Genomic DNA, 23,627 nt, shown 5'->3' with positions numbered 1-23,627 from the left:
CCAATCTCCCACAACCCCACATAATCCTCATCAACCCCCCCACAACCCCACATAACCCTCCCCAACCCCCACAACCTCACATAATCCTCATCAACCCCCCACAACCACACAAGATCCGCATCAACCCCACAACCCCACATAGCCCTCCCCAACCCCACAACCCCACATAACCCTCCCCAACCCCCCACAACCCCACATAGTCCTCATCAACCCCCCACAACCCCACATAATCGCTCCCTAACCCCCCACAATCCCACATAACCGCTCCCTAACCCCCCACAACCCCACATAACCGCTCCCTAACCCCCCACAACCACACAAATCCATTCCCAAACCCACAGCTTCCACAACCAACCCCTTCCCACAACCACACTTAACCCCTTCCCAACCCCACATAACCCCTCTTCCAACCCCTCCAAAGTCCAAACCCCACATATGTGACAAGCCTCCCCAACCAACCACAACCAAACGCCTGAGGTAATCAACTGAGACAATCAACTGAGGTAATCAACGGAGGTCATTATATATAGGAGTCAAACTTTTTGCTTGTTTTAGAGAGAAAGAAGAAACGGAGGAAAGAAATGAGGATACAGGAAAAGAGAAGTATTAAGAAATGTGTGATAAAGGGGAGGAGGAAGAGAATGCTAGAGAAATAATGAAAGAAAAAGGAGAAAGGCATGAAGAGAAAATCTGATCTTCGTCATGTTTGCGTCTAACGGAGGTAATGAAGAGTTTAGATTATGATAATTACCATATATTAGCTTGTTCAAGAAAGCCCAACCAGGTTTCAACAGGTAAATACAGGTAAATTATCATCAGCCATGCGCCACACCTACAGGAAACTTCACAGCGGTATAGCTTGTAATCTCTCCCAGGGGGTTTGCATAACTAAATAAACATCACCATAATTTTATACGGAATTAAATATGTTAGTTGGTATAGTTTGAAGCATATAACCATTAATAATACTCCTCTGAAAGTGTGGATTTGCGTGGCGTGTGTGGTAGCCCCGGTTCATCCCTCTCTCCAGCGGTGCCAAATTGATGCACTTAACACACTTTATTTATGAATTTCGTGCCATAATCTGTCTCTCCTACCTTTAAGTACCTATATTCAATTAAAAATCTTGTTGAAAGTGCTAAGTAGTGATGTTTTCGGGTAGTAGTTGTGGGTGAAAAGCCGTAAGAAATATGACAATAGGGCGATCTGGCAACGTCGCTCGGAGGCTCGGCTATCGCAACCTCCGCGTGGACTCCTTCTTTCTCTTACAGGAGTGACCGGAGGAGGACGTGACGTGGATTTCTCAAGATGGTAACTATAGAACCACTCGCCTGTTGCTATTTATCTCTTCACATAACCTTCATCTCTCCCTCAAGACGTTAACAGATGGTGTGGAAGTTAAAATACGTGTGGAAATAGCTGAATAGATGTGTTTGTGTGTGTGTGTGTGTGCCGCCCGACCATGCCGTCCATATGTAATTGTTTCCAAAGTCAAGTTTTTATACATGTTTTCCGGGGAGTGATGGCGACTTGAATATCCCGTCGGTCATGTGGTTTCTGATGTGGAATATCCCGTCAATATCCCGCTTCCCTCAATATCCCATCAATATCCCGTCGGCCATGTGGTTTCTATGTACGAATATCCCGTCAATATCCCGCTTCCCTCAATATCCCGTCGGTCATGTGGTTTTTATGTACGAATATCCCGTCAATATCCCGCTTCCCTCAATATCCCGTCGGTCATGTGGTTTCTATGTACGAATATCCCGTCAATATCCCGCTTCCCTCAATATCCCGTCGGTCATGTGGTTTCTATGTACGAATATCCCGTCAGTATCCCGCTTCCCTCTATCCCGTCGGTCATGTGGTTTCTGATTTACGAATATCCCATCAATATCTCGCTTCCCTCAATATCCCGTCGGTCATGTGGTTTCTGATTTACGAATATCCCATCAATATCTCGCTTCCCTCAATATCCCGTCGGTCATGTGGTTTCTGATCTACGAATATCCCGTCGGTCATGTGGTTTCTGATATACGAATATCCCGTCGGTCATGTGGTTTCTGATATACGAATATCCCGTCGGTCATGTGGTTTGATGTCCGAATATCCCGCTTCCCGTAATATCCCGTCGGTCATGTGGTTTCTGATATACGAAGTTATTGGCATTACAAAGGTTCTAGATAAGCGCCGCCCAGCCATGCTTTGTCTCGTTTCACCTCCAGCTTCCAAGTTTTTATTTATATCCAGCGTTTCCGAGGAGTGATGGCGACCAGAATATCCCATCAGTCACGTTTTTCTGTATTGTGAATTGCTACTGGAGATGGAAAATGAAGGTTTGTGAGGAAAGTTGTGCCTCGCCATGCGGTTCATGTTTCATTGTCACCCGCAAGTTTTTATTCCCAGCCTTAGCGAGGAGTGTTGGTGACCTAAATGTCATGTTGGTTACGTGTTTGGTATATGATGAATGATATTGGCGTAGAAAAATGAAAGTTTGAGAGGAAGGTTGTGCCTCGCCGTGCGGTCCATATTTCACCGCAAGCCCCCGAGTTTTCACATCCAGCCTTACTGAGGAGTATGCAATCAATGGGGCCATACACCAGGGGGGGTGTCGCTTCACCCACCCTAATGTCCGGGGGTCCCTCAGGGCAAGTCTATGCAGGCTCCCTTCTTATCCTGAGAAGGGAAAGGTGTTGAAATATCCCGTTTCAGGCTGTGATTGCCATGAGCACTGTCACTTACTTGGAATGGCTTATAATATGTCGAGAGGCTGTGGTTCATTTGAAGGTTTCTGCCCTGACAGCTGGGTGATGTGATGTATTGAGCTGCTAACCTGACTCAGGGTACAGATCAATCAGCCTGTGCACTGAGATTTTACATATGCAGAGAGCATGTTTCTTTATGATAGGTGTCTGGCCCGTCATTGTTTGTGTACAGAAATGAGTGATACAGTTATTGTAAATGAGCATAATAGCTTTTGGATAATATTCACAAAAGCATAGCCGCCTCTGGCGGCGGTCCAGCTGGTGTTACGAGAAATAAGTCTCATATAGATGGGGGGGGGGCTGTGGCCCCCCTGGTTTGGAGGTTATGTAAAGTTTGGTTGGAGTAGTTTAAATACACTCCCCCACCCAACACCCTCGATTTCCCATGGGTATCCAAGTTCAACCGTTGCGAGCTACTTTGCGGTGCCAGGTCCACAAAAGGCATTGAAAATTCAATCCTTTAGTGATTTCCAGAGAAAAATCTCCATGATAAACCGCATCATATTTTGTCCAGAAATAAGCAGTCAGCTTCTCGAAATTAGTAGGCTACACTTTCAGAAATATACCCCCAAAAAAAGTTTGGAAGAGGTCAATTTCAGGAGAAGAGGTATCTCGATACTCTCCTCTGGAAAGTGTGTAGCTTGTGTGGTTGATGTTGGTGTGTATACAGAATCTTGGGCATACTTTGCTCTTGAAGCAGTTCTTTGACGAGTTAGTTTCACCCTTTTTGTCTCGGCAGGCAACAACCTGTGCCAGGCCCCTGGTCGGGGTCCACGCGGATGGAGCATCATCCGGAGTGAATGTGTCACTGCCGGCCGTGTTCCGCGCCCCCATCAGGCCTGACGTGGTCAACTTTGTCCACGACCAGATGGCCAAGAACACCCGCCAGCCCTATGCTGTCAACAAGGATGCCGGTGGGTCCTGTGGGGCAGTGAGTGGGGGGGGAGGGGCAGCAACCTTTGGCACTTGAGCGAATTCACTTAAGGCATTTTCAATAGTGTCAACGACAAGTCAAACGAAGGCAGACAGATGGGAACGGGGTCTAACGTGCTCTGGGATGTTTGCCCAAAAGGCTCTCGCCAACAAACGCGAGCAGACATTTTTCATTGGCCAATCAGCGAGTAGTGTCACACACAACCAACCACAGCGCAGTCGATTTCCCATAAGAATGTTTTGAAGAATAAAATAGAGACCCAGAGAGTTAGTGCTGTATAAAGAAATATTTATTTTGTTGTCATTTCACATTAAAAACAACCTGAAAATGCCATAAGGCAAGGGAAGATGCTGCCTTCTCTGATGACATTTTGCATCTTTTTTACTGCTAGGCAGCGTTGTCCGACTAATTCGTGGACTTTACTCCCGGAGCAGAGCTGGGTTTTTTTCATTTGATGGTGCGTTTCATGCATCATCTCAATATAATCATCATGTGCAGGCGAGGAAATGTATAATTTTGGAATATTATAGTAGACATCAAACTAAGACAAGGAGAAAATTAGAGTTGGCTCAGAACTCATACATGCGAACGTAAACACAACAGCTACTGGGAATTTATCTGTGCCGCTGGATGAGGCGGTGACGCCTGCCTGGCAGCGGGGCTGTAATTAGTTTTCAGTGAAAATGATGTTTTGTTTGCAATCGTTTGACTTGACGGTGACTACTGAGAACGCCTTTAACCCCAACCAAATCTAAATGCATATTTCAGTATTTGAAAGTAAAAAAAAAAATGGCTATTTCATACCAAAGACTAGAGAGAAACTTTGTCTGAGAGGCTGTGGTTCATGTTGTGAAGGTTTCTGCCCTGACAGCTGGGTGATGTGATGTATTGGGCTGCATACCTGACTCAGAGTACAGATAAGCCTGTGCACTGAGATTTTACTTATGCAGAGAGCATGTTCACTTATGATAGGTGTCTGGCCCTCCATGGTTTGTGCACAGAAACGAGTGAAACAATTATTGTGTGAGGAAACTGATTGAAGATTATGAATTGACGAGGAGCTCTCATAAGGGTGGTAGCAATAAGGTTTTGTTAGTAAGAGAACAGGGTAAAAAAAGATTGTAGTAATGGGTTTACTTTAAGATAGATTCAGATTCAGCAGACATTGGCAAAAAGTTTATTAAGAGTCTCTTGCAGACTCATTATGTTCTAATAATCATGTAGTTTACTCATTCATCTGGTTTCAGTGAAGAAAAGTTGCTATCTATTGCTTTGGTACTGAGACATTAAACCTGAACCTTTTTAGGTCACCAAACGTCTGCCGAGTCCTGGGGAACTGGCCGTGCCGTGGCTCGTATCCCCCGTGTGCGTGGCGGCGGCACTCACCGCTCCGGCCAGGGTGCCTTTGGCAACATGTGCCGTGGAGGTCGCATGTTTGCCCCCACCAAGACCTGGCGAAGGTGGCACCGCAAGATTGGGGTGAACCAGAAGCGTTACGCCATGGTGTCCGCCATCGCTGCCACATCCAGCCCTGCCCTGGTCATGTCCAAAGGTGGGTACAGCATCAGGGTATTAGTGTGTGTATTAAGGTGTACATGATCCTGTAAATTTTGTATAATGTTTTATCCCTGGTAAGAAAAACGGACTTTACTTCTTCAGGACACATGATCCAGGAGGTCCCTGAGATGCCCCTTGTGGTGTCCGATAAGATCCAGGAGCTGAGCAAGACCAAGGAGGCTGTGCTGATGCTGAAGAAGCACCGCGCCTGGACTGACGTGCTCAAGGTAGGAAAACTTACTAGCACCAGCTGACTTCTTTGTGCTGAATGATGAGTTTTTCCTCTTGGTCCGTGTTTATGACAACAATGATTCTTTAAAGAGGTCTGAGGACTTGTTGATTTGTGAACTGTCTACCTAACACTACCAGCACTAATATGAAGCTTGTTCACAGGTGTACAAGAGCAAGAGGTTCCGCCCTGGCAAGGGTAAGATGCGTAATCGTCGTCGCATCCAGCGTCGCGGCCCCCTCATCATCTATAACAAGGACCAGGGCCTGACCCGGGCTTTCCGTAACATTCCTGGCGTGGATACCATCTGCGTGGAGAAGCTCAACCTGCTGAAGCTTGCTCCCGGCGGACATGTTGGCAGGTTCTGCATCTGGACAGAGTCTGGTGAGCTTTCCTATTGTTGCTGTCAATAGTTTTACATGTTATCAAGATGTCTAAATAGAGTTGTTAAAGTTATAAAATAAAGATGTGTGCTTTTGACAAGTCTTCTGCCAGATTAGTTTACTTAGTATGAGAAGGCAAGTTCATTTAAAATTATGGCTTAGGTTTGTCTAGATTATCATTCAACCTTTTTTTTCAGCTTTCCGTAAATTGGATTCCCTGTACGGCACCTGGCGTAAGGAGTCTCGCAGGAAGAAGAGTTACAACCTCCCCATGCCCAAGATGACCAACACTGACCTTGCTCGTATTCTGAAATCTGAAGAAATCCAAGCTGTTTTGAGGGCTCCCAAGTAAGTAGAGATGTATCAATGTTTGATACTTATCATAGGTACCACAATCTAATAGTAGGATGTGTTTTTAGTCCCTGGTGCTCATTGAAGGATATACATTTGATGGAAGTTGTATCGTTCATATAGTGGAATGAAAAGCATGAAGAATCTGAGTATATTTGGTGCTCCATAAGGACTGGAGTTTGATGCCTCTAAATTTGTAATTTCTCATCCCAGGAAGACTGTGATGCGCCGGCAGACTAAAATCAACCCGCTTAGGAACCGCCACGCTTTGCTACAGCTCAACCCCTATGCCAAGGTGGAGAAGAAGAGGGCCAATAACGCGCAGAACAAGCGTATTAAGGCCAAGGCTCAGCAGCTGGTTAAGCAAGCAGAGGTGAGTGGTTTGACAAATTGATGTGTAAAGAATATAAAAGCAAAATAATGACATCAAACTTCAAAAAAATGTTCATTACACTAATATTTATTTATCTTATTTTCAGGCAAAGAAGTAAATCTTCATTGTTTATGCTCCAGCAGCAATTAAATAAAACTATTAGCAAATTTCAATTTACTTAATCCTTTGCAAGGTGTTGGTTAGGTGTGTTGGTGTGAAGCTTTATGGTTATGGAATGAGAGACAATGGTTTTGCTGGGTAAGTTTTTGTGTGCAACTCTGTTCTGATATATTTGATTACACATATGTTATCTCCCTGGGCTAACAACTATTGTTTGCAGATGAAGAAACTGTAATAACATTGCCAAGACCTTGGGATTCCTACACCCTTGCTGGCACACACTGGAGAGCTGAGAACACCTGTAGGTGCTGCGTCCCAAGTCCTGAGGTAAGCTTTTGGGTGCAAGTGAGTTAATACATCTTGTTAGATAGGTTTAATGACAGCATGTTTTGACATATTGAGGTTTATTCACAGGATGAAACGATTTGCTATGATTGTTATGAACATAACCCAGCTCTCTGAGGATGTCTCATGATGAGCAGCTGTGGTGTGATTAATTTATTTGTAATAAGTTTTTTTCTTCTTTTCCACAGGTATGTCCATGCTCAAGATCTGTCAAGTCTTCCAACTCTTATGTAAGTGTCCATTTTATGTAAAGAATGTGTTAATTAACTAACCAGTGAAATGATAAATAGGTATTAGAAATTGAATTCTAATATGCTTCAGCTCAACTTGTTGGCCATATTGGGACTGAAAGCTGGAATATTTAATATTGAATGATGAGAAAATACCTCTTGGTCCGTGTTTATGACACTTATGATTCATTAAAGAGGTCTGAGGAGTAATTTAAATAACAAATTATTCACATGACTTTCTGTTATACTTACAAGAATTTTTTTACAGAGGTGCAGAGAGAAGAATTCAGTGCAGGGGGGTTGCGACTTAGCCCAGCAAGGCTTTAAGGGCTTTGTTGGCACATGAGAATTTCAAAATAGGTGTGATCACCTTGCTGCTGCATCCAAGTCTTAAGGTAAGCTGTTTGGAGTGAATGCATCTCTGAATTTAAGTTAATTGTCAGCAGGTGTCTACACCTACTTCTGTCAAACTTCTAAGTGTAGGGTGTTCCTTGCCCACTCCACCTTCACTTCCAGCTCATGCCATGCACCAATTCTTCTATTTGATGTAATCCTTTAACTAATTTGAACTTTGTAATCAAGTCCCCTCTCTTCTGTCTTCAGCTTTTTCCCAAGTTTATTTCAGTAACTTCAAGGGATGAAACGATTTGCTATGATTGTTATGAACATAACCCAGCTCTCTGAGGATGTCCCATGATGAGCAGCCTTTGTGTCATGAAGTTTTTGTTAACAAGATTTTTTTTTTTTTTTCGCAGGAGGAAACTGATTCTCAAGATTTATCAAGTAGTGACTCTGTAAGTATGTCACTTTTTATATTTACTAAAAATGTGCTCATGAACTGATTGACTAACCAGTGAATAAACAGAATTACAGTTAAATCTTTAAATATTTATTGGGTTAACTTGGATTTTTACCAATTATGTTAATAGTGAAAGTAAAGCAGAATTTTTTTATAGTTTTGTCCAGCATTCGTAATTTTTAAAGATAAATGTTATCACAATTGTACCAATTCCCTTCATGCTTTGCTTTTGAGGCTTTCTTGACGTAGGTAATACACATGATGTAAAATTCCAATATGAACGGTACTGAATACAATCCCAGCTCTCTGAAAAATTATTATTCTTTATATTGCAAGACCCCAAATGTCGCACCTGTGTTAACTAATGCTGTGTTTGCAGGTTTACATGTCAGGAGGATGGGGCCAGGATTGCTGAAGTACCCAACTGGTGAGTAGAGGAGAATACAACAAAGTGAACTGACCACACATGCTCTTCAGTACATGATGACCTTTCTTAGTTTATGAGTATTTGATTATATACTTGCCCTCTCTGAAATATATTTTGTCTATTGCTTCCATAAATTTAGAAGCCCCTTTATTAATGGTTCGTTGGTCTTGTTTTCAGATTGATGAGGATTGGTTGCTTCCTCCCTCTGTTTCTTGGTCTACATGTTGAAAGGAAGAGACCAGATTTGCTGAAGGACTCCTCTGGTGAGTACAGGAAGGCATGAAACTTTGTCTTCCACACCTTAAGAAATAAACTGAAAGCAAACTGAATATACACAGTGTTTCATACTACTTAACATGTGGTTGGAACCAGTCTCCAGTCTTCAATACATGATGACCGTTCTGAGTTTATGAGTATTTGATTATAAACTTGCCCTCTCTGAGATATATTTTGTCTGTTGCTTCCATAAGTTTAGAAGCCCCTTTATTATAAATGGTTTGTTGGCCTTGGTTTCAGATTGACGAGTATTAGCTACTTCAGGCACTGTCGTCATGATACAAGTAAGTATAGACCCTCTTGATTGCTGAGCTGGAATGTGTTATATCATGATGACGTATTATTGAATGATCCTTGATTAAACACTTGCCCTCTCTGAAAGGAAATCGATCCCATCGTCATCTCTCCAAACCTTCTTTTCTAAGCATCCACTCTTCCAGGTTAATGTGGCGTGGCTGTCATCAAGAGCTGTCCCTTCGTATTTTCCTTCATGTAAGTATTAATTGGCCAGTCTTAGATCTTGAATATTGATGTCTTTTTCCAGTGTCTTGGATCACTAAATTTGATCATGGACAATTTTAAATGATGAAACCTTTTTTCAGAGCATTGGGTTATGAATAGCTCATGATTATGCACTTGACACCTGACGTATTGAAAAATTTAAGGACTCCTCGTCTTGTATGTATCAATCTAAGCATGATCTTCCTTCCAGGCAACCTTGGAAGACTGGATGGCCTTCAGTAACTTATCCATGCAGCAGCTGCAGCCTCTGGATATGGACACATTACCAGCATGTGATAGTTATTTGTAAGGTAAAGAATGAGAACTTGTACATTTTATCTCTTCTATCTCGCCAATCTCTATATCTGATACCTGTTCCTTCAAGGAGGGTTGTCAAAGCTGAAGCATTTGTAACTTTCCCTGATCTGGCACTATCTTTGTTCATTGATCTCTAGTAGTAAACCTAAAGTTATGCTAATTATGATTCAGTCAGTGGATAGTTCTGGATGTGACATGTATGATATTTCTTGCAAAACTAGAATTTCAAAACAAATTACACAAGTATATTTTATACTTGTGTAATTTGTTTTGAAATTCTAGTTTTGCAAGAAAATTTAAGTATTTAAATCATTTATCCATTTATGAACTTGAAATTGCTAAAAACAAATAATGATAATTTCCATGTCAATTGTGCCTAAAAGACACTCCCTAGATGGGCTTTATGGTGTGACGAAACGAGAATTCTCAAGACCAATACACGTTTATTGTACAACCTTACAAAGTATTTGCGACTGATTATGACTGATTTTAGTTAATTCACAATGTTCTTGGTTCTGGTACTGTAGACTTGATTGGTGCTGATGGGGTGGGAACTGTTCTCATTTTGGTGTCTGCTTCTTCCAGGTGTGTGGTGAACTGGTGTCCGTCAGCCATTGGAACCCTCAACCAAGCTGCCGCTGGGACTGGTGACACCTTGCAGACACAGCAGCATGCGATGAAGCCGCCAGTCACTCTCCCAGCTATCCGTTCCATTCTTTTGGGGCTGGGGAGAGATGTTCAACTTAGAAGAAAGTTGGAACCCTCAATGTAGATGTATTGACCACTTTGTCATGTTTGTACAGCTGAAAAGTGTATGGAAGATTTGAAATAAACTTCTGGGACAGTCAAACAAGTTTCTTTTATCCAAATTCTCTCAGGTCTTTCTCCGCAGGCTTGAAGAAGCATTTTCGACTTATAGTGATTTTAAAGCCAAAAATCCCAAGAATTGCATCAAATTTGATATTACACCCTATACTTTACACAATTAAAGTAGCTTTTGCTGCAAGTCACACTGCACTAAACCTGTGATATGTATCAAATTAGTAAAAACTGTACTGCTACAGGTTAAGTGCAGTGAATCTAAGTTACTGTACTCTGCAAAAAAAACATCAATTAGTAGACTAAAATCTGTAGACTTGTGTGACCTATGGGATGATCAATTGAGATCATTAGACATGATGTGGTTGAGCCCTGTGGCTTGGCCTGGGAAACCCCATTGCATAGTCTCGAGTCACCCTAGGACAAGGTGTAATACCTGATCTGTCATCCATGCCAGGGTCATGGTCAAGCCTCTGGGCAGCAGCAGTGGTGGTGGTGGATTGGACTGCAGGCAGAGGATCTCTTTATGAGACGATGGCTGGAGTTCCAGGGTCCTAGTCAGCTGGACTGTGCCTAATTATTTAGGCCTGCAGTGTAGAGGAGTGTGGCGACCTCTACACTAAAAAGTCTCCCTGGGAACCAGTTGTCAGTATGAGCTCCCCGTCCCTCCCCTCTATCGATGGTACTCCCATCCCTATTCTGCATAACAGCTGGTTCTTGTTTTCTCCTGAAAGAGAAGTCTTCTGTGGGCCATTTGAGGTTGTACCTCCCGGCTTCTACGTGGAGTTTCTGAGGGTTTTTCTTATACTCAAGGAATATTTCAGCTTTTTGGTCTCTCAGGAAGGGCGTCTGATACTCTCTAGAGGTAGTGGAGAACACCTGGTGAAAGGTGCCACTGGCCAGGCCTCGAAAGGGTCGTTTCGGAGAGTGGGAACGAATTGCTGGTTCCTCTCCTCCCTTGCCAGCTCTGCTCTGAGTGACTACGCCGGCCCCGTTCTATGGGACAAAACTTCGAGGATAATAGCTGAAAAGCGCCGGGTTGTGAAAGTCTCTCGTGACCGAGGCTCAGGATAAGCGATTGGTCTTTGAGGCGTTTTCAAGACCCTGTGGGAGCGAACTCCCAGTGTTGGAGGCATCTAACACAGCAGTATCTAATTTCCATGCACAATTTTTATCCAATTCAATTTATGGTCACACTTTTAAGTAATTTCGAAAGCGCTTTTAACATTTGCCCAAACTGTTAACTCGCTTAAATTTCTAACAATGCCTTCGAACCTTAAGTGTGACGTCTGTCCCGGACGATTTGCAGCTCAGTACTTCCAGCTGAGTAGAACTTGCCGCCTCTGCATTCAAAGATTACAACTTCAGAAGGCTGTGACTGAATGGAAAGTCAAACATGATGATCTTGAAAAGAAATTCAAAGCCCTTCAGGAATTTGTTTCAAATAATGTGGCAGTGACTCCACCATTGATGGTGGAGAGGCCCTCCACCGAGACTGTGCCCTCTCCAGATGACCCTCCTGCTTCACGGGAGGACGTGTTACCTGCCCCACAGGTTGACTCTCAGCCTGCCTCACAGGTTAACCCCCAGCCTGCCTCACAGGACAACCGCCAGCCTGCCTTACAGGCTGACCCCCAGCCTGCCTCACAGGCTAACTCCCAGCCTGCCTCACAGGACAACTTCCAGCCTGCCCCACTTAACGCTTCTCTTCCTGCTTCACAGGATGTCGGGTTCCAACCTGTAAGGAATGGAGCCAAACCAAAGCACACAACCAAGGATTTACTGACCCCCACTACCTTCAATAGGTTCCAGGTGCTGGCAGACACCATGGAGGATGAGTTTGAGACTTGCCTAGTTGGGGACTCCATGGTGCGTGGCCAGCTGGTTGAGTTCTGTGGTCGTTCATCAAACGGCCGCAGAAAACGTTACTGCTACCCAGGTGCCAGACTGGACGACATCACCGCAGCGTGCGATAATGTCATGAGAAATGCCAACCGAAACACCCTCTTTGTCTCACTAACTTCTGGAACAGTTTTTACTACGATTCAAACTTGTTCCTTGCTGATGGCATCCACTTAAACCCTGTTGGAGCAGCCCGTTTCGGGAGGCTGCTCTGTGACCAAGTGGCTCTTCGAAGGCCAAAAAACGCGGAGGCGAGAACACCAGCAGTTCCACCGTAAGGGAGCACTCAACCTGCGAAACCCCCGACTTGAATCACATTAAAGCTTGCTATGTAAACGCTCGTAGCCTACGTAACAAATTTGAAGACTTAGAAGTCCTCGCAGCTACAAATCATTATCACATCATCGGAGTCACAGAATCTTGGATAGACACTTCAAATAGAGATTTCATTGTGGAATATAGATTACCGGGTAATGCCATCTTTAGTCATGAAAGAGAGAACAGACAGGGTGGAGGCATTATCTTTTATATCCACAACTCTCTCCATCCAGTATCCGTCAAAAACAGATATTATAACCAATGTAGACACTGTCTTCATTGAAATTAAAAATAAATCTCGTAAAATAGTAATTGGACTTATCTACAGACCGCCAGGGCAGACTCTTGATATCGACCACGCGTTAAGTGAATTATTATTAGAAACAAGTAGCAATTGCGAGGCAGTAATTGTTGGGGACTTTAACTTGCCAGTGAAAAGATGGGGTGAACCGTTGAACTGTCATACAGGGGTTGACCTGTACACAAATTTACTAGAAAGTGATTTACATCAACACGTTCAAGAACCGACTTGGGAAAATAATATACTTGACCTTATCTTTTCAACAACAGGTGATCTAGTTAACGAAGTAAATGTTGGTCCAATTTTTAGTTCTAGCGATCAACGAACAATCACATTCAGTATCAATATGAAAGAAAGTAAAGTAACTCCTAGTAAAGAAAAGTGCCTGATTATCAGAGAGCGAATTTCGTAAGACTCCGATCAATTCTAAATAATTCTGACTGGACTAAAATCTCAGCGGAAACAGATATTGATAAATCTTAGGGGGCCTTCACCACAATATTGAACAATGCCATAAGCATATGCGTACCCTATCGTAACAGACGTTCAGCTTTTAAGAAGAAACCCAAATGGTGGAATAACGAAATTCAAAATAGCCTATCTCTTAAAAAATGCTTATGTAGTAGATACATATCAACTCAGAGTGAGGCTGACAAACTAGAGTTGGACAGAATTCGATGCAAAACCAAAAAATTAATAAAAAGAAGCAAGTAAAATCTTGAAGAATATATAGCGGAAACAAGTAAATCTAATCCTAAAGAATTTTTTAGCTATGTAAATAATAAAAAGTCACTCACTTGTGGTATCAGACCGCTTGCTAATGATAATGGTAACCACACGAATGATGAAAATGAAATGGCTACAATCCTAAATAACTTTTTCGCATCCGTATTTACCGACGAAGATTGTTTATCACCTCAACCGCCGGAGGTTAGAAGGACCGAAAAGATGTTAAGTGGCGTGCTCATCATAGAAAGTGACATTTTACGCACAATTAAAAAGATTAAAGTCAGCAAAGCTCCTGGTCCAGACAAAATTACCCCTAGGGTCTTAAAAGAAATCAAACATCAAATTTGTAAACCGCTCTCCATCATATTCAATAAATCTTTAACAGCTGGAAAAGTTCCGTCGGATTGGAAACTAGCAAATGTCACACCAATTTTCAAAAAGGGGGACAAGTCTCATCCAGGAAACTATCGACCAATTAGCCTGACATCGATTGTTTGTAAGTTAATGGAGACTATCATTCGCGACAATATGGTGAATTTCTTTCAAAGAAAATAATTTAATAAACAATTCACAAAACATGGCTTCCATAGTAAACGTTCGTGTTTAACTAACTTGATTTTTTTCATTATATTTTTGAGGTGTTCGATGAAAGCAGATCAGTAGATATCATATATCTGGATTTTCAAAAGGTATTTGATAAGGTCCCCCACCAACGATTGCTCAGCAAACTATTGCCGCACGGTATCTCGGGTAACATTCACAATTGGCTTGTGGACTGGCTCTCTGAGCGGGAACAGAGAGTAGTTCTAAACAGAGTTTCATCTACCTGGCTCAATGTCAGAAGCGGCGTACCTCAAGGATCAGTGCTTGGTCCCATGCTCTTCTTAATTTATGTTAATGATATTGATGATGGGCTCACTTGCAAAGTATCAAAATTTGCTGATGACACAAAAATTGCTAGTAAAGTAACTGCGACACTCGACGAAGAAGCCTTACAATCAGATCTAGATCGACTTGCACGTTGGGCCAATCAATGGCAAATGAAATTTAACGTTGACAAATGTAAAGTGTTGCACATCGGAAAAAATAACAATCGCGTTCGGTACATAATGAATGGCCAACAACTTTCTGCAGTAAGTAAAGAAAAGGATCTTGGAATCACTATATCAAGCGATCTAAAGCCCGGTCAGCATTGCTCAGAGGTAGTTAAAACTGCAAACAAATTGGTTGGCTTCATTGGACGAGTCTTTAATAATAAATCGGAAAAAGTAATATTAAAACTATAATTCATTGGTTCGACCCCGTCTAGAGTACTGTGTACAGTTTTGGTCTCCCTATTACAGAAAAGACAGAAAAGTTGGAACAGGTTCAACGAAGAGTAACAAAGATGATTCCTAGGTTGAGAAATTTATCATATGAACAAAGGCTTAAAGAAGTAAATTTATTCAGCCTATCAAAACGAAGAATGCGAGGCGATCTAATAGAAGTGTTTAAAATGTTTAAAGGATTCAGTGATATTAATGCGGAAGATTACTTTACAATTGATCGATCAAATAGAACAAGAAGAAATCACAATTTTAAGATAAGTGGTAAAAGATTCTTGTCGCACGAAGCTAAACACTTCTTCTTCAATCGAATTGTTAATGTTTGGAACTCTCTACCCTGTGATGTCGTTGATAGTACAACAGTTACGGCCTTCAAGAATAGATTAGACAAGTATTTTGAATCCAACCAGCAGCTAAAATATTACTCATTGTTGTAATAACGTTAAGTTCTTTCGAATACTGGTGTCCTTATCCGCTTTTATCGCCCGGTTAGTGGTAGCAGTAATGGTAGTTCTTTCCTCTTTCCTACATAATTTCCATGCAGTTTTTCCATGCTGCATGGTTCTTTTTCCTTTCCTGCCAGCTTTGGCTGGAGGGATGGGGGAGTGGGGAGGAGCCTTCGCCTTTGCTGTCCTTCATCTTCCACCTTTGATTAGATAGTTAGTGTAGCTTGTCACTGTCACAAACAGCCTCGTAAGGACCAGCAGGTCTGCTGTTGTTTGTTCTTCCTTTGTGTTTACAGATCAGCGATGACCTGCACATGGCGATCTGTCTCACTGGTAGTCTGTACATTATCTATTTATGGAATATATATACATCCATAATACAACTGCATGGTGTTATGAATGGCTTGGGATTAGAGGGAAAGACAACAACTCAGTAAACCTTAAATATCACTTGGCTACGTGGCTCATGCAACATTGCCGCCTGATGGACCTTGGCAACAGGCGCCAGGCTGCACCATTCAGCCCGAAGGTCTGGGTTCCGAGCAAAATCGTTCCAGTGAAATACCGGCTTTACTCAGCGCTCCTGCCTGAAAACACGTTGCTGTTTTTTCAAATAGTGCATGCTGCTTATCCATTAGTGGTTAGACTGTGTTCAGGCAAGTGTTGGATGGGAGCCAGGGAGCACAAGCAACATGCAGGGTAGTATTAGGTCTAGGGAGCTTGGTCAAATGCCCTATCTGAGCTACCAATGGCCCCAAGAGCAAAGTGGACATTGAAGGTGTGAAAGGCTGCAGACATGGGCTCTTTTACAGGGTTTCTATTACTGTTATCCTTATGTGGGAACCAGGCAGCTTCTAGGTAAGCTGCCATTACCATCACTAATATTATCATGAAAACTATGACTCCCTTAAACCTCTATATCTAATAATCTACTGCTATTACTATAAACTGCATGTCTGGTAAAATCCCTTCAAAAACAGGATGAAAGAGTCAGTATACCTTTAAGAAAAGAAGGACCATGGGAAGATGAGAGATGTGCCAACAGAAGACCTCTCGATGGAGTTCCAAGGACCAGGCATCAGGACGAGCTGGCTTGAAGAGAGGCAGACAGACATTAGATATTCAAGCATACAAACATACAAACAGAATGATAAACAGACATAAGCATGCAGACAAAACAGGACAGACAGATAATAGTGAAAGACATACATACAGACAGACAAGAAACAGGGAAATAAACAGACAAAAGAGACAGAGACAGGCAGACATAAACAAACAAACAAACAGTAGAGCCCCATTTACCGCGACAATTAGGTGGATGAACGCGGTCGCGCTAACTGAATTAAAAAAAAAAAAATTAAGTAACCAATATGAAAAAAAATATTTGGTGCACACGTGGGTCTGACTTTTTGGGTTTGATAATTACTCAAAATAATCACACATTAAAAAAAAAAAACCTACGATTGGCTGAGCTCTGAAAACACGCTTGTGATTCGCTGGGAGTCCGATGACGTCATCGCCGGCGCTCACCCGGTCAGCATCACACTTGGACAACCGGCAAATCCAAATTTTCCGGGTGTGGGTTACACACGGCCAAGGTCAGTTGCCCGTATCAACATCCACAACGTAAACAAAGCACTTGCCCTGTATCAACATGGCGTCGTCTGCTAAAGTAAGGGCTCTCGCGGCTTGTGCCGCGCATCATGGCGGCTTGTGCTGCGCATCATGGCGGCTTGGCGCAATTTTCAAAATTCAGTCGTGGTGGCTACTCGCGCTAACTGAGGCTTTCGCGCTAATTAATTTTTTTCTTGGTAGATGGTGGCTCGCGCTAATTGCGGTTCGCGCAAGTTGATCTCGCGCTAAGTGGGGCTCTACTGCTATATCCTCAGACTTATAACACTTCAACTATTACAACCTCTGAATAAAACAACATTGTGTCAGAGTTTTTGTGTACCTCATTGAAGGGACAGGAGGCTACCTGGCTGGGAGGGCTGACCAAGGTGCCCATGGACAACAGTATGCTGACAGGAGATAGGAAGAATGCTGTAGCTTTTGCCTTGATGATGGAAGTTCCGAAGGTCAGACCTCCAGTTTCACACGTCTCGGTAGGAGTATACACTGCGACAAGAGACATGAAGCCCAGGGTGTGCTTCAGTCTCTCTCACATAATATTCTCATCAACCAGAGTAACCTCAACCACAAATAACTGCAGCAGGCTGGAGATGCCTATAGCTTCCTATCCCCCAAACACAGGTACCATTGCTCATACCAGACCAGTAGTAGGAGTACCCCTCACTACTGGTCTTGCCACTGCCAGGCCTCCTTGTCTCAAGAGTCCCACAATATCCACCTTCAGCCTTCTGAGCTCATTTGTTAGGTGAGGTTATCCTCCAAATCACTACCCAGAAAGAAACATCAACCAGGAGAAAAAAAGAGAGAACCAGCTTGGGGAGGTTGAGGACGCTGCACTCCTCATCCAGACAGACCTGCCCCTACCTTGTAGTTCAGTGGTTCTTAACCTGGGGGGGCATTAGTTATTTCCAGGGCTGTGTGAACCCTGGGGAAAAGTAATGCTTTCTATAGTCTACTTAGACTAACCATTTTTTTTTTTTTTTTTTTTTTAATCTGTAAGGGAATCTTCTCTAAAGATGCAAAGGGGGCATGGAGGGAAACCCATTCCTAAAGGAATGGTTACAAGGTTAAGAAACACTGCTGTGGACATGCATGGAGAGCACGCCAGACGTAAACCTGGCTCAATGAGATTGTGTCTTGGCTGCACCAACCTGGTGGTCCCCAAGAAAAGGAGCTGGGTATGGTTGGCAGGGCAGTGGTGCTTTCCTACTCCCCTAAACCTGTCAGAGTGCTGGATGCCATAAACATGTCTTTGACATGACATTGATTAAATATTCCGGCATCTGTTTCACAGCTGCTGCTCTGTCAGTCCTGAGGACTTGTTTCTTTGTCCACCACCCATACTACAGGACACCAATAAAAAATCTTGTGTCTATGTGCGGACAGATATTAGGGGGTTCTTCAGTATTAGAAGCATTGATTTGTGGGACTCTTTGCTCCAGGACATTGTCTATTCAGAACAGGTCAGTTTTTAACCCCTTAACCCTGCTCACTAACAGTGTTTTGTACAATTTTTGTTAGCCACTGAGCACATTTTTGCCCCATGTTGCACCTTCCGGCCTTTACACACATCGCTGCTCCATGGTATAGGGCTTCATGCTTCCCTTGGCTGCTTCATAGTATAGGGCTGGCGCACCTGTGGCGTGTGGCTTCCCTGGCCTACGTTGGGGAAGTCCACCAGTGGAGTAGGCCAGGTGAGAACCTATTAGCAGCATGCCATTCTTGAAGGACTTGTATTGTCTGTACACATGATTATTCAAATGTCAGGCATAAATGAAAATGTGTTCAATTTAATTAGCTTCATTAAGTCGATTGTCTCATTATTTTAGATGTCCTTTGATATACAGAAAGTCAGATACTGTATACATGGTGCCTCTTTATTGAACTATAACATGTAACAGCCTACTTTATGCTTAGAAATACTGTATGTACACTGCGTAGTTTGGGGGTTCTTCCATGCCAGTACTAGCACACAAGATGCAGTGATTCAAGCATTGGGTAAATAATTTTCAAACTATCGTAGTAGTTTCTTAACCCTTGCCCATCAGGACTTAATTAGACTAGATATGATGTAGCTTCCCAGGTATTTCTCACTCTATTACTTAAGAAAAGCATGGAAGAACAGGGAAAGACACAATTTCATATTTCTAAACCTTGGGAAATGCCTGGCAATGAGACTACTGCAGCAGTGGAACTGTGGAACTCAATGGAGACCGAGATGTTTGGTTCTGCAAAGCTTTGAACAAAATACAGCCAGTAACTGAAGTCTACAGAGTTTCCCTGCTCAGGAGAGTAGAATTAAAATGAGGTGGAATCAGTATTCTTAAAAGCAAATAAAGCCATATTTAATATTAGATAAATTAACATGTACATGACATGTGTTTCTTTCTTCACTCTTTCCTTAGCTATAAAGTCTTCCCCAAAAAACATGACTGGAAAAGCAGTGCATACTTAAGTTTTTCATGAGTAAAAATTCATCTTAAGTAACTTAAGTTTGAGTACGCTGTTGCCTGCCGGCCACGGAGGGAAGGCAGCTCACAATCATAGAAGTGTTCAGTAACCAAATACAATGAAAATATAGGAACAAAATATAGAAAACATACAGAAAACATTACTTATGCCTACTTGTATCACAGACAGCTCGTGACACTAAAACATCATCGCTCATGAAGAAAATAATTGAAATTTTATTGCTATTGTACAGTTTCCGTGCAATATGTGATGAATAGTGCTAGTCAACGAGTCTTTGAGAAAACTGTGCAATCAATTATGGAAAAAATCTTGCAAATAAATTGTTGTGCTTGACTGGTACATAAATATAATATATACATAAAGTGCGCTGGGGATGAGGGTGAGCGCTGCGCTTTTTGAAGGGACAAGGTAAGGCAGCATATTCACCTCACATGTTCCCCCAACAAATGCCTCACACCAATCCCTCCAGCAAAATGGAATTGCTTAACATATTCATAAATTTATAGTTACATATATACAGCAGATTTAAGTAGATAAATTCCTCATGAAAAATACACATTAGTTCAAGTGTTCAAGAATGATGGCAGAGAGCAAAAGCAGAACACCAATTTCAGCAAAAAATCTCCTCCAACCCTGATGGAGGGATGAATGTCTACAGACCTGTTTTGACATGGGTGAACTCTTAAGAAATAATACTAGGATAGCTGGAGGGCTCTTAAGGTGGTTTCTGACAATGCCAATAGAAATGAAGAACAATGAATATTCTGGCTTAAGACATACTAAAAGGAGCACATATTAATACAATTCTACTCCCTGTATTTGGTATTACTAAGACAAACACTTGACATTTTGCTAATGAGGCAATGAAAATACCTTCACTTGTTATTTTGGGATAATTAAGAAGAAATAATGTATTTAAGAATTCAAGATAACTAGTTCCATAAGCATAAATAGGCTTTTGTACGTACATAACAGTAAAGTTCAATTACTTATTCATGCACATCACTGCAGTAAATATTGACATCATGAAATTAAATTTATGAAACAAAGAAAAATGGAAAGTCCAACTTTCCAAACCTTACAGAAAACCTCACTCTTGGTCTGCCATCATGGTCCACTTGTGTTAACTCCGGGCACATCTAATAAAACACTGTATTCATATCCTCTGTTGTCACTGTTGAATCTACCCTTAGTATTGCAAACAGTGATGTCGTTCATTCCATCACATGGTAAGAATTATAACTGAAAAGTTCCGATACTTCTGTGCTCAGCAATGTTTTGGTGGTACTTTCATTTTAGCAAATGTCATCCCTGACAATGGCATTAAATGAACAGGGGGACAAAAATATCTCTTTTGTATTGATATTAAGTGCACACTACCACACACCATTACTCTGTACAACTACTCCACTGAATATCTATCTCTTTTAACTGTTGTCTGATGCAGATGCTGGACACCTTCATGAATGGCGAGATGGATAAGCTGTGGCCTTAAGAATGCACTCATTAAATGCGTACTAATTCATTTATATAGCATATTTAGCATCCATGTATGTAGGAACTACTCAGTTATAATCATAAACAATAATACAAATCTATTACATCTAAAGAAGAGTAATGCATCACCTTCACAGTGTAAGAAGTCATGTGAGAAATAGTCATTCTCCTGAGTGGCCTAACTCCCTTTGACTCTTATATTGTTCCTTGATGTTTTTGACCACTATTCCAAACTGCTTGGTGTAGTTAAAAACCCTAAGCATCAGATGGCAACAACCCTGCCACTCGCCACTTGGGTAGTGTCATCGGCCTCAGTCATTCCTGTGATACACAAGGCTGTGAGGGGGAGCTTGGGGATTGGACACTTTCCTAACTGTTTCCCCAAGAGGTTGGTCTTGGAATCAATTCTGTACTTGTCCACTGGTCAGAGTCTGATATTTCTAAATAGGAATAATAGAAGAAATGGGTGATTTCATGAAATATGTAGTGGTTACAGATGTAAATGGTGTGGCCATTGCTCTTGGTAACCTTCTCCACATGTGCTGGATGGCAGTCATCATTGATGTTGCTTGAAATCATAGCCATGGAGGTTCCTCCATACATGAAGGCACAACCAACTCCAGCATTACAAACAGAGTACAATGGATACTTGACTGTTGTTTCGTTACAATGGCTTAAAATATCTGGGACCAGTAATTCAAAACAAAGTTTGTATTTACAAACAACCAATGGGGTAATAAGTTGAACCATCTTTCCTCTGAAAAGATCATGTTGGTTTGGTAAAGCGGTGGACTTTCCTGAGAGATATCATAAATAGGGAAATATTTACGAGTAAGAATGGAATGTCTTGTGAAAAGTCAAAGGAATCCAGATGCACAATATAAAACAACAATATCATTACTAAGTTTTGGAGCAAGCAGTGCTGCTCTTGACAGCTTCATGATACGGAAAGAGAAAAAGACACCTTCACTGACTGCTTTCTGCCTAGCCAGCCCACTTGCCAGTGGAGCCGTGCAGACTAGTGCTGGCCTGTTCAAACTAAATATTAAGGTTGGTCACAAAGAGTAGCATACCTCCTGAAAGCAAAATCAATGAAATAATAACTCATTCTTAAAGAAGTGAGCATCTACTGTGTTTTATTTGTTAGTTATCTCCCCTATATGAGGAAAGATATTTGAAATCTCTACCATGGCATGTCTAGAGAAGACTTTTTGAAATATTGTGGCACTTGCTCTAGAAGGATGACAACTAATGATGATTCTGGGTGGGTTTGGCATCGTAAATCAGGCAGACTCCTGAGGTACCTGAAGTGTTGCACAATGGAATGAGCTGCTTTGATCCACTTCATCCATCCAACACTCACACTAGACCTAAAATTAAGAGCTGGCAAAACCTTCATTCACTCATACAAAAATTCCCAAAATTAAATATTCAAATCATAAGTTACCCTTGAACATACATGATTTATTATAGTTATAAAATTCATGGTGTAACACTGATATTATATTCAGATTTTAATCTCTACAACTTTGTTCGACTAGATCACCATTACTGCTCCGGGTAAGGCTTGGTGCCATCAGCCAGACAAACACTGAAATTAATGTGCAAAAAGGACGCTGAGACAACACAGTCCAAAATGGAAGGAACTAGATAACTCTTTGATGAAAAAACACCAAGACGTCCACTTCCATGCCATAATAAAGACATGAAGGGGTTCTACGCTGTCCCTCAGAAACTAGAAGTAATCTCAAAGTTCCCTTTGTAAATTTTGTATAACACTATCACTAGTTGGCTCTTCACTACTTGGTCCTTTGAGTGGCATTTCTGCATTGTTTTCTTGACTCCAGGGGTTGGATTCTGTGGGAGACCGGCGCTGAGATTCTGCCTCGTGAAGGTTTTGAATTTGTCTTAGAAGTAACTGTAGTCTTGAGGCGTGGTGTGGAGGGATGGAGGTGTGGAGGGAGCGCAGGGACTCCTCGGCCTAGAAGAAAAGGCTTGGAATGCAATGATTTGCTATATCTTATCTATCTTAAAATATTAAAACACCTGCTCAGATTAATCACCTAATGTTGTGGCAGGAGCTACACAACAACTCTGGATACTGAACTAAAGGCTGCACATTACTTGCTATTTTCATGTGCCACCAGCACTGGTACACACATCACTCCTCTCTTTATGCCTTTATGCAGGATTGACACAAGGACTGTTGTTCTGTTTTCCCAACACTGCATGGCAGCATTATCTTTCCAGCCCTGCACTCCCACAGTGTCTGCTGACTTGATGTTTGATCCTGGCTGTTTTATAGGTCATGTGATGGACTGGCACACAGCAGGCAACTTTTCTCTCAGTAGCCCTCAGTATATATTTCTGGAATTAACCCAGCAGCGTCGGCGGACCCATTTTTGGGCTACCGCGAGTGGGTCCGCTGAAACGGCGGACCCTGTTTGGGGCTCGGCTCAAAACGCTTAATTTGAGCTAATTGTAGGTGGTGACGGCATAGAGCAATCCACCATGCATAACCTGGGTCATTGTGGTGGGTGAGTGATCTTGAGGTGGGCTTATTTGTCATAGGTGGTGC

General features: G+C 42.2%; 2 protein-coding genes and 2 non-coding genes across 9 annotated transcripts in view; 3 read left to right on the top strand and 1 right to left on the bottom strand.

Annotated features, from left to right (window-relative positions):
* The first annotated feature begins 1,153 nt into the window (after positions 1-1,153).
* LOC126996637 (60S ribosomal protein L4-A-like) lies at positions 1,154-6,759 on the top strand. 2 transcript variants are annotated; one of them, XM_050857324.1, is made up of 8 exons: positions 1,154-1,311; positions 3,505-3,679; positions 5,006-5,251; positions 5,359-5,483; positions 5,650-5,869; positions 6,066-6,216; positions 6,433-6,592; positions 6,699-6,759. In XM_050857324.1, the coding sequence occupies exons 1-8, from the start codon at positions 1,309-1,311 to the stop codon at positions 6,708-6,710; spliced, it is 1,092 nt and encodes a 363-aa protein (XP_050713281.1). In that variant the 5' UTR covers positions 1,154-1,308; the 3' UTR covers positions 6,711-6,759. The 2 variants fall into 2 exon arrangements, with proteins under 2 accessions (XP_050713281.1, XP_050713282.1); XM_050857325.1 differs by lacking the exon at positions 3,505-3,679 and having other exon boundaries at positions 1,290-1,311.
* LOC126996711 (small nucleolar RNA SNORD18) lies at positions 5,520-5,589 on the top strand. The gene has a single exon (XR_007751387.1). It is a non-coding gene; the product is annotated as a small nucleolar RNA SNORD18 (small nucleolar RNA).
* Positions 6,760-7,423: 664 nt separating the features above from the next.
* LOC126996710 (small nucleolar RNA SNORD18) lies at positions 7,424-7,494 on the top strand. Its single transcript, XR_007751386.1, has one exon. It is a non-coding gene; the product is annotated as a small nucleolar RNA SNORD18 (small nucleolar RNA).
* Positions 7,495-10,031: 2,537 nt separating this feature from the next.
* Positions 10,032-23,627, bottom strand: part of LOC126996636 (protein Aster-B-like) — an 84,806-nt gene continuing 71,210 nt past the window's right edge. For 4 of the 5 annotated variants that reach the window (XM_050857319.1, XM_050857321.1, XM_050857322.1 and 1 more), the window contains one exon: positions 19,410-23,030. In XM_050857319.1, coding sequence (XP_050713276.1) covers positions 22,797-23,030 — 234 coding nt within the window. In that variant the 3' untranslated portion in view covers positions 19,410-22,796. Of the gene's footprint in view, positions 10,333-16,447; positions 16,541-19,409; positions 23,031-23,627 lie in introns of those variants that run through there. The other variant, XM_050857320.1, reaches the window with a different exon arrangement.

Source organism: Eriocheir sinensis, chromosome 10, assembly GCF_024679095.1.
Source record: "Eriocheir sinensis breed Jianghai 21 chromosome 10, ASM2467909v1, whole genome shotgun sequence".
Classification (NCBI taxonomy): Eukaryota; Metazoa; Arthropoda; class Malacostraca; order Decapoda; family Varunidae; genus Eriocheir; species Eriocheir sinensis.
Note: the sequence above shows the minus strand (reverse complement) of the source record. Positions and strands in the feature narration are given on the sequence as shown.

Excerpts from the sequence above, each read along its gene's own strand:
- LOC126996637 (XM_050857324.1), top strand. Across the intron at positions 5,252-5,358 it reads TGCCCTGGTCATGTCCAAAG|GACACATGATCCAGGAGGTC; the intron begins GTGGGTACAGCA and ends TTACTTCTTCAG. Across the intron at positions 5,484-5,649 it reads CCTGGACTGACGTGCTCAAG|GTGTACAAGAGCAAGAGGTT; the intron begins GTAGGAAAACTT and ends GCTTGTTCACAG.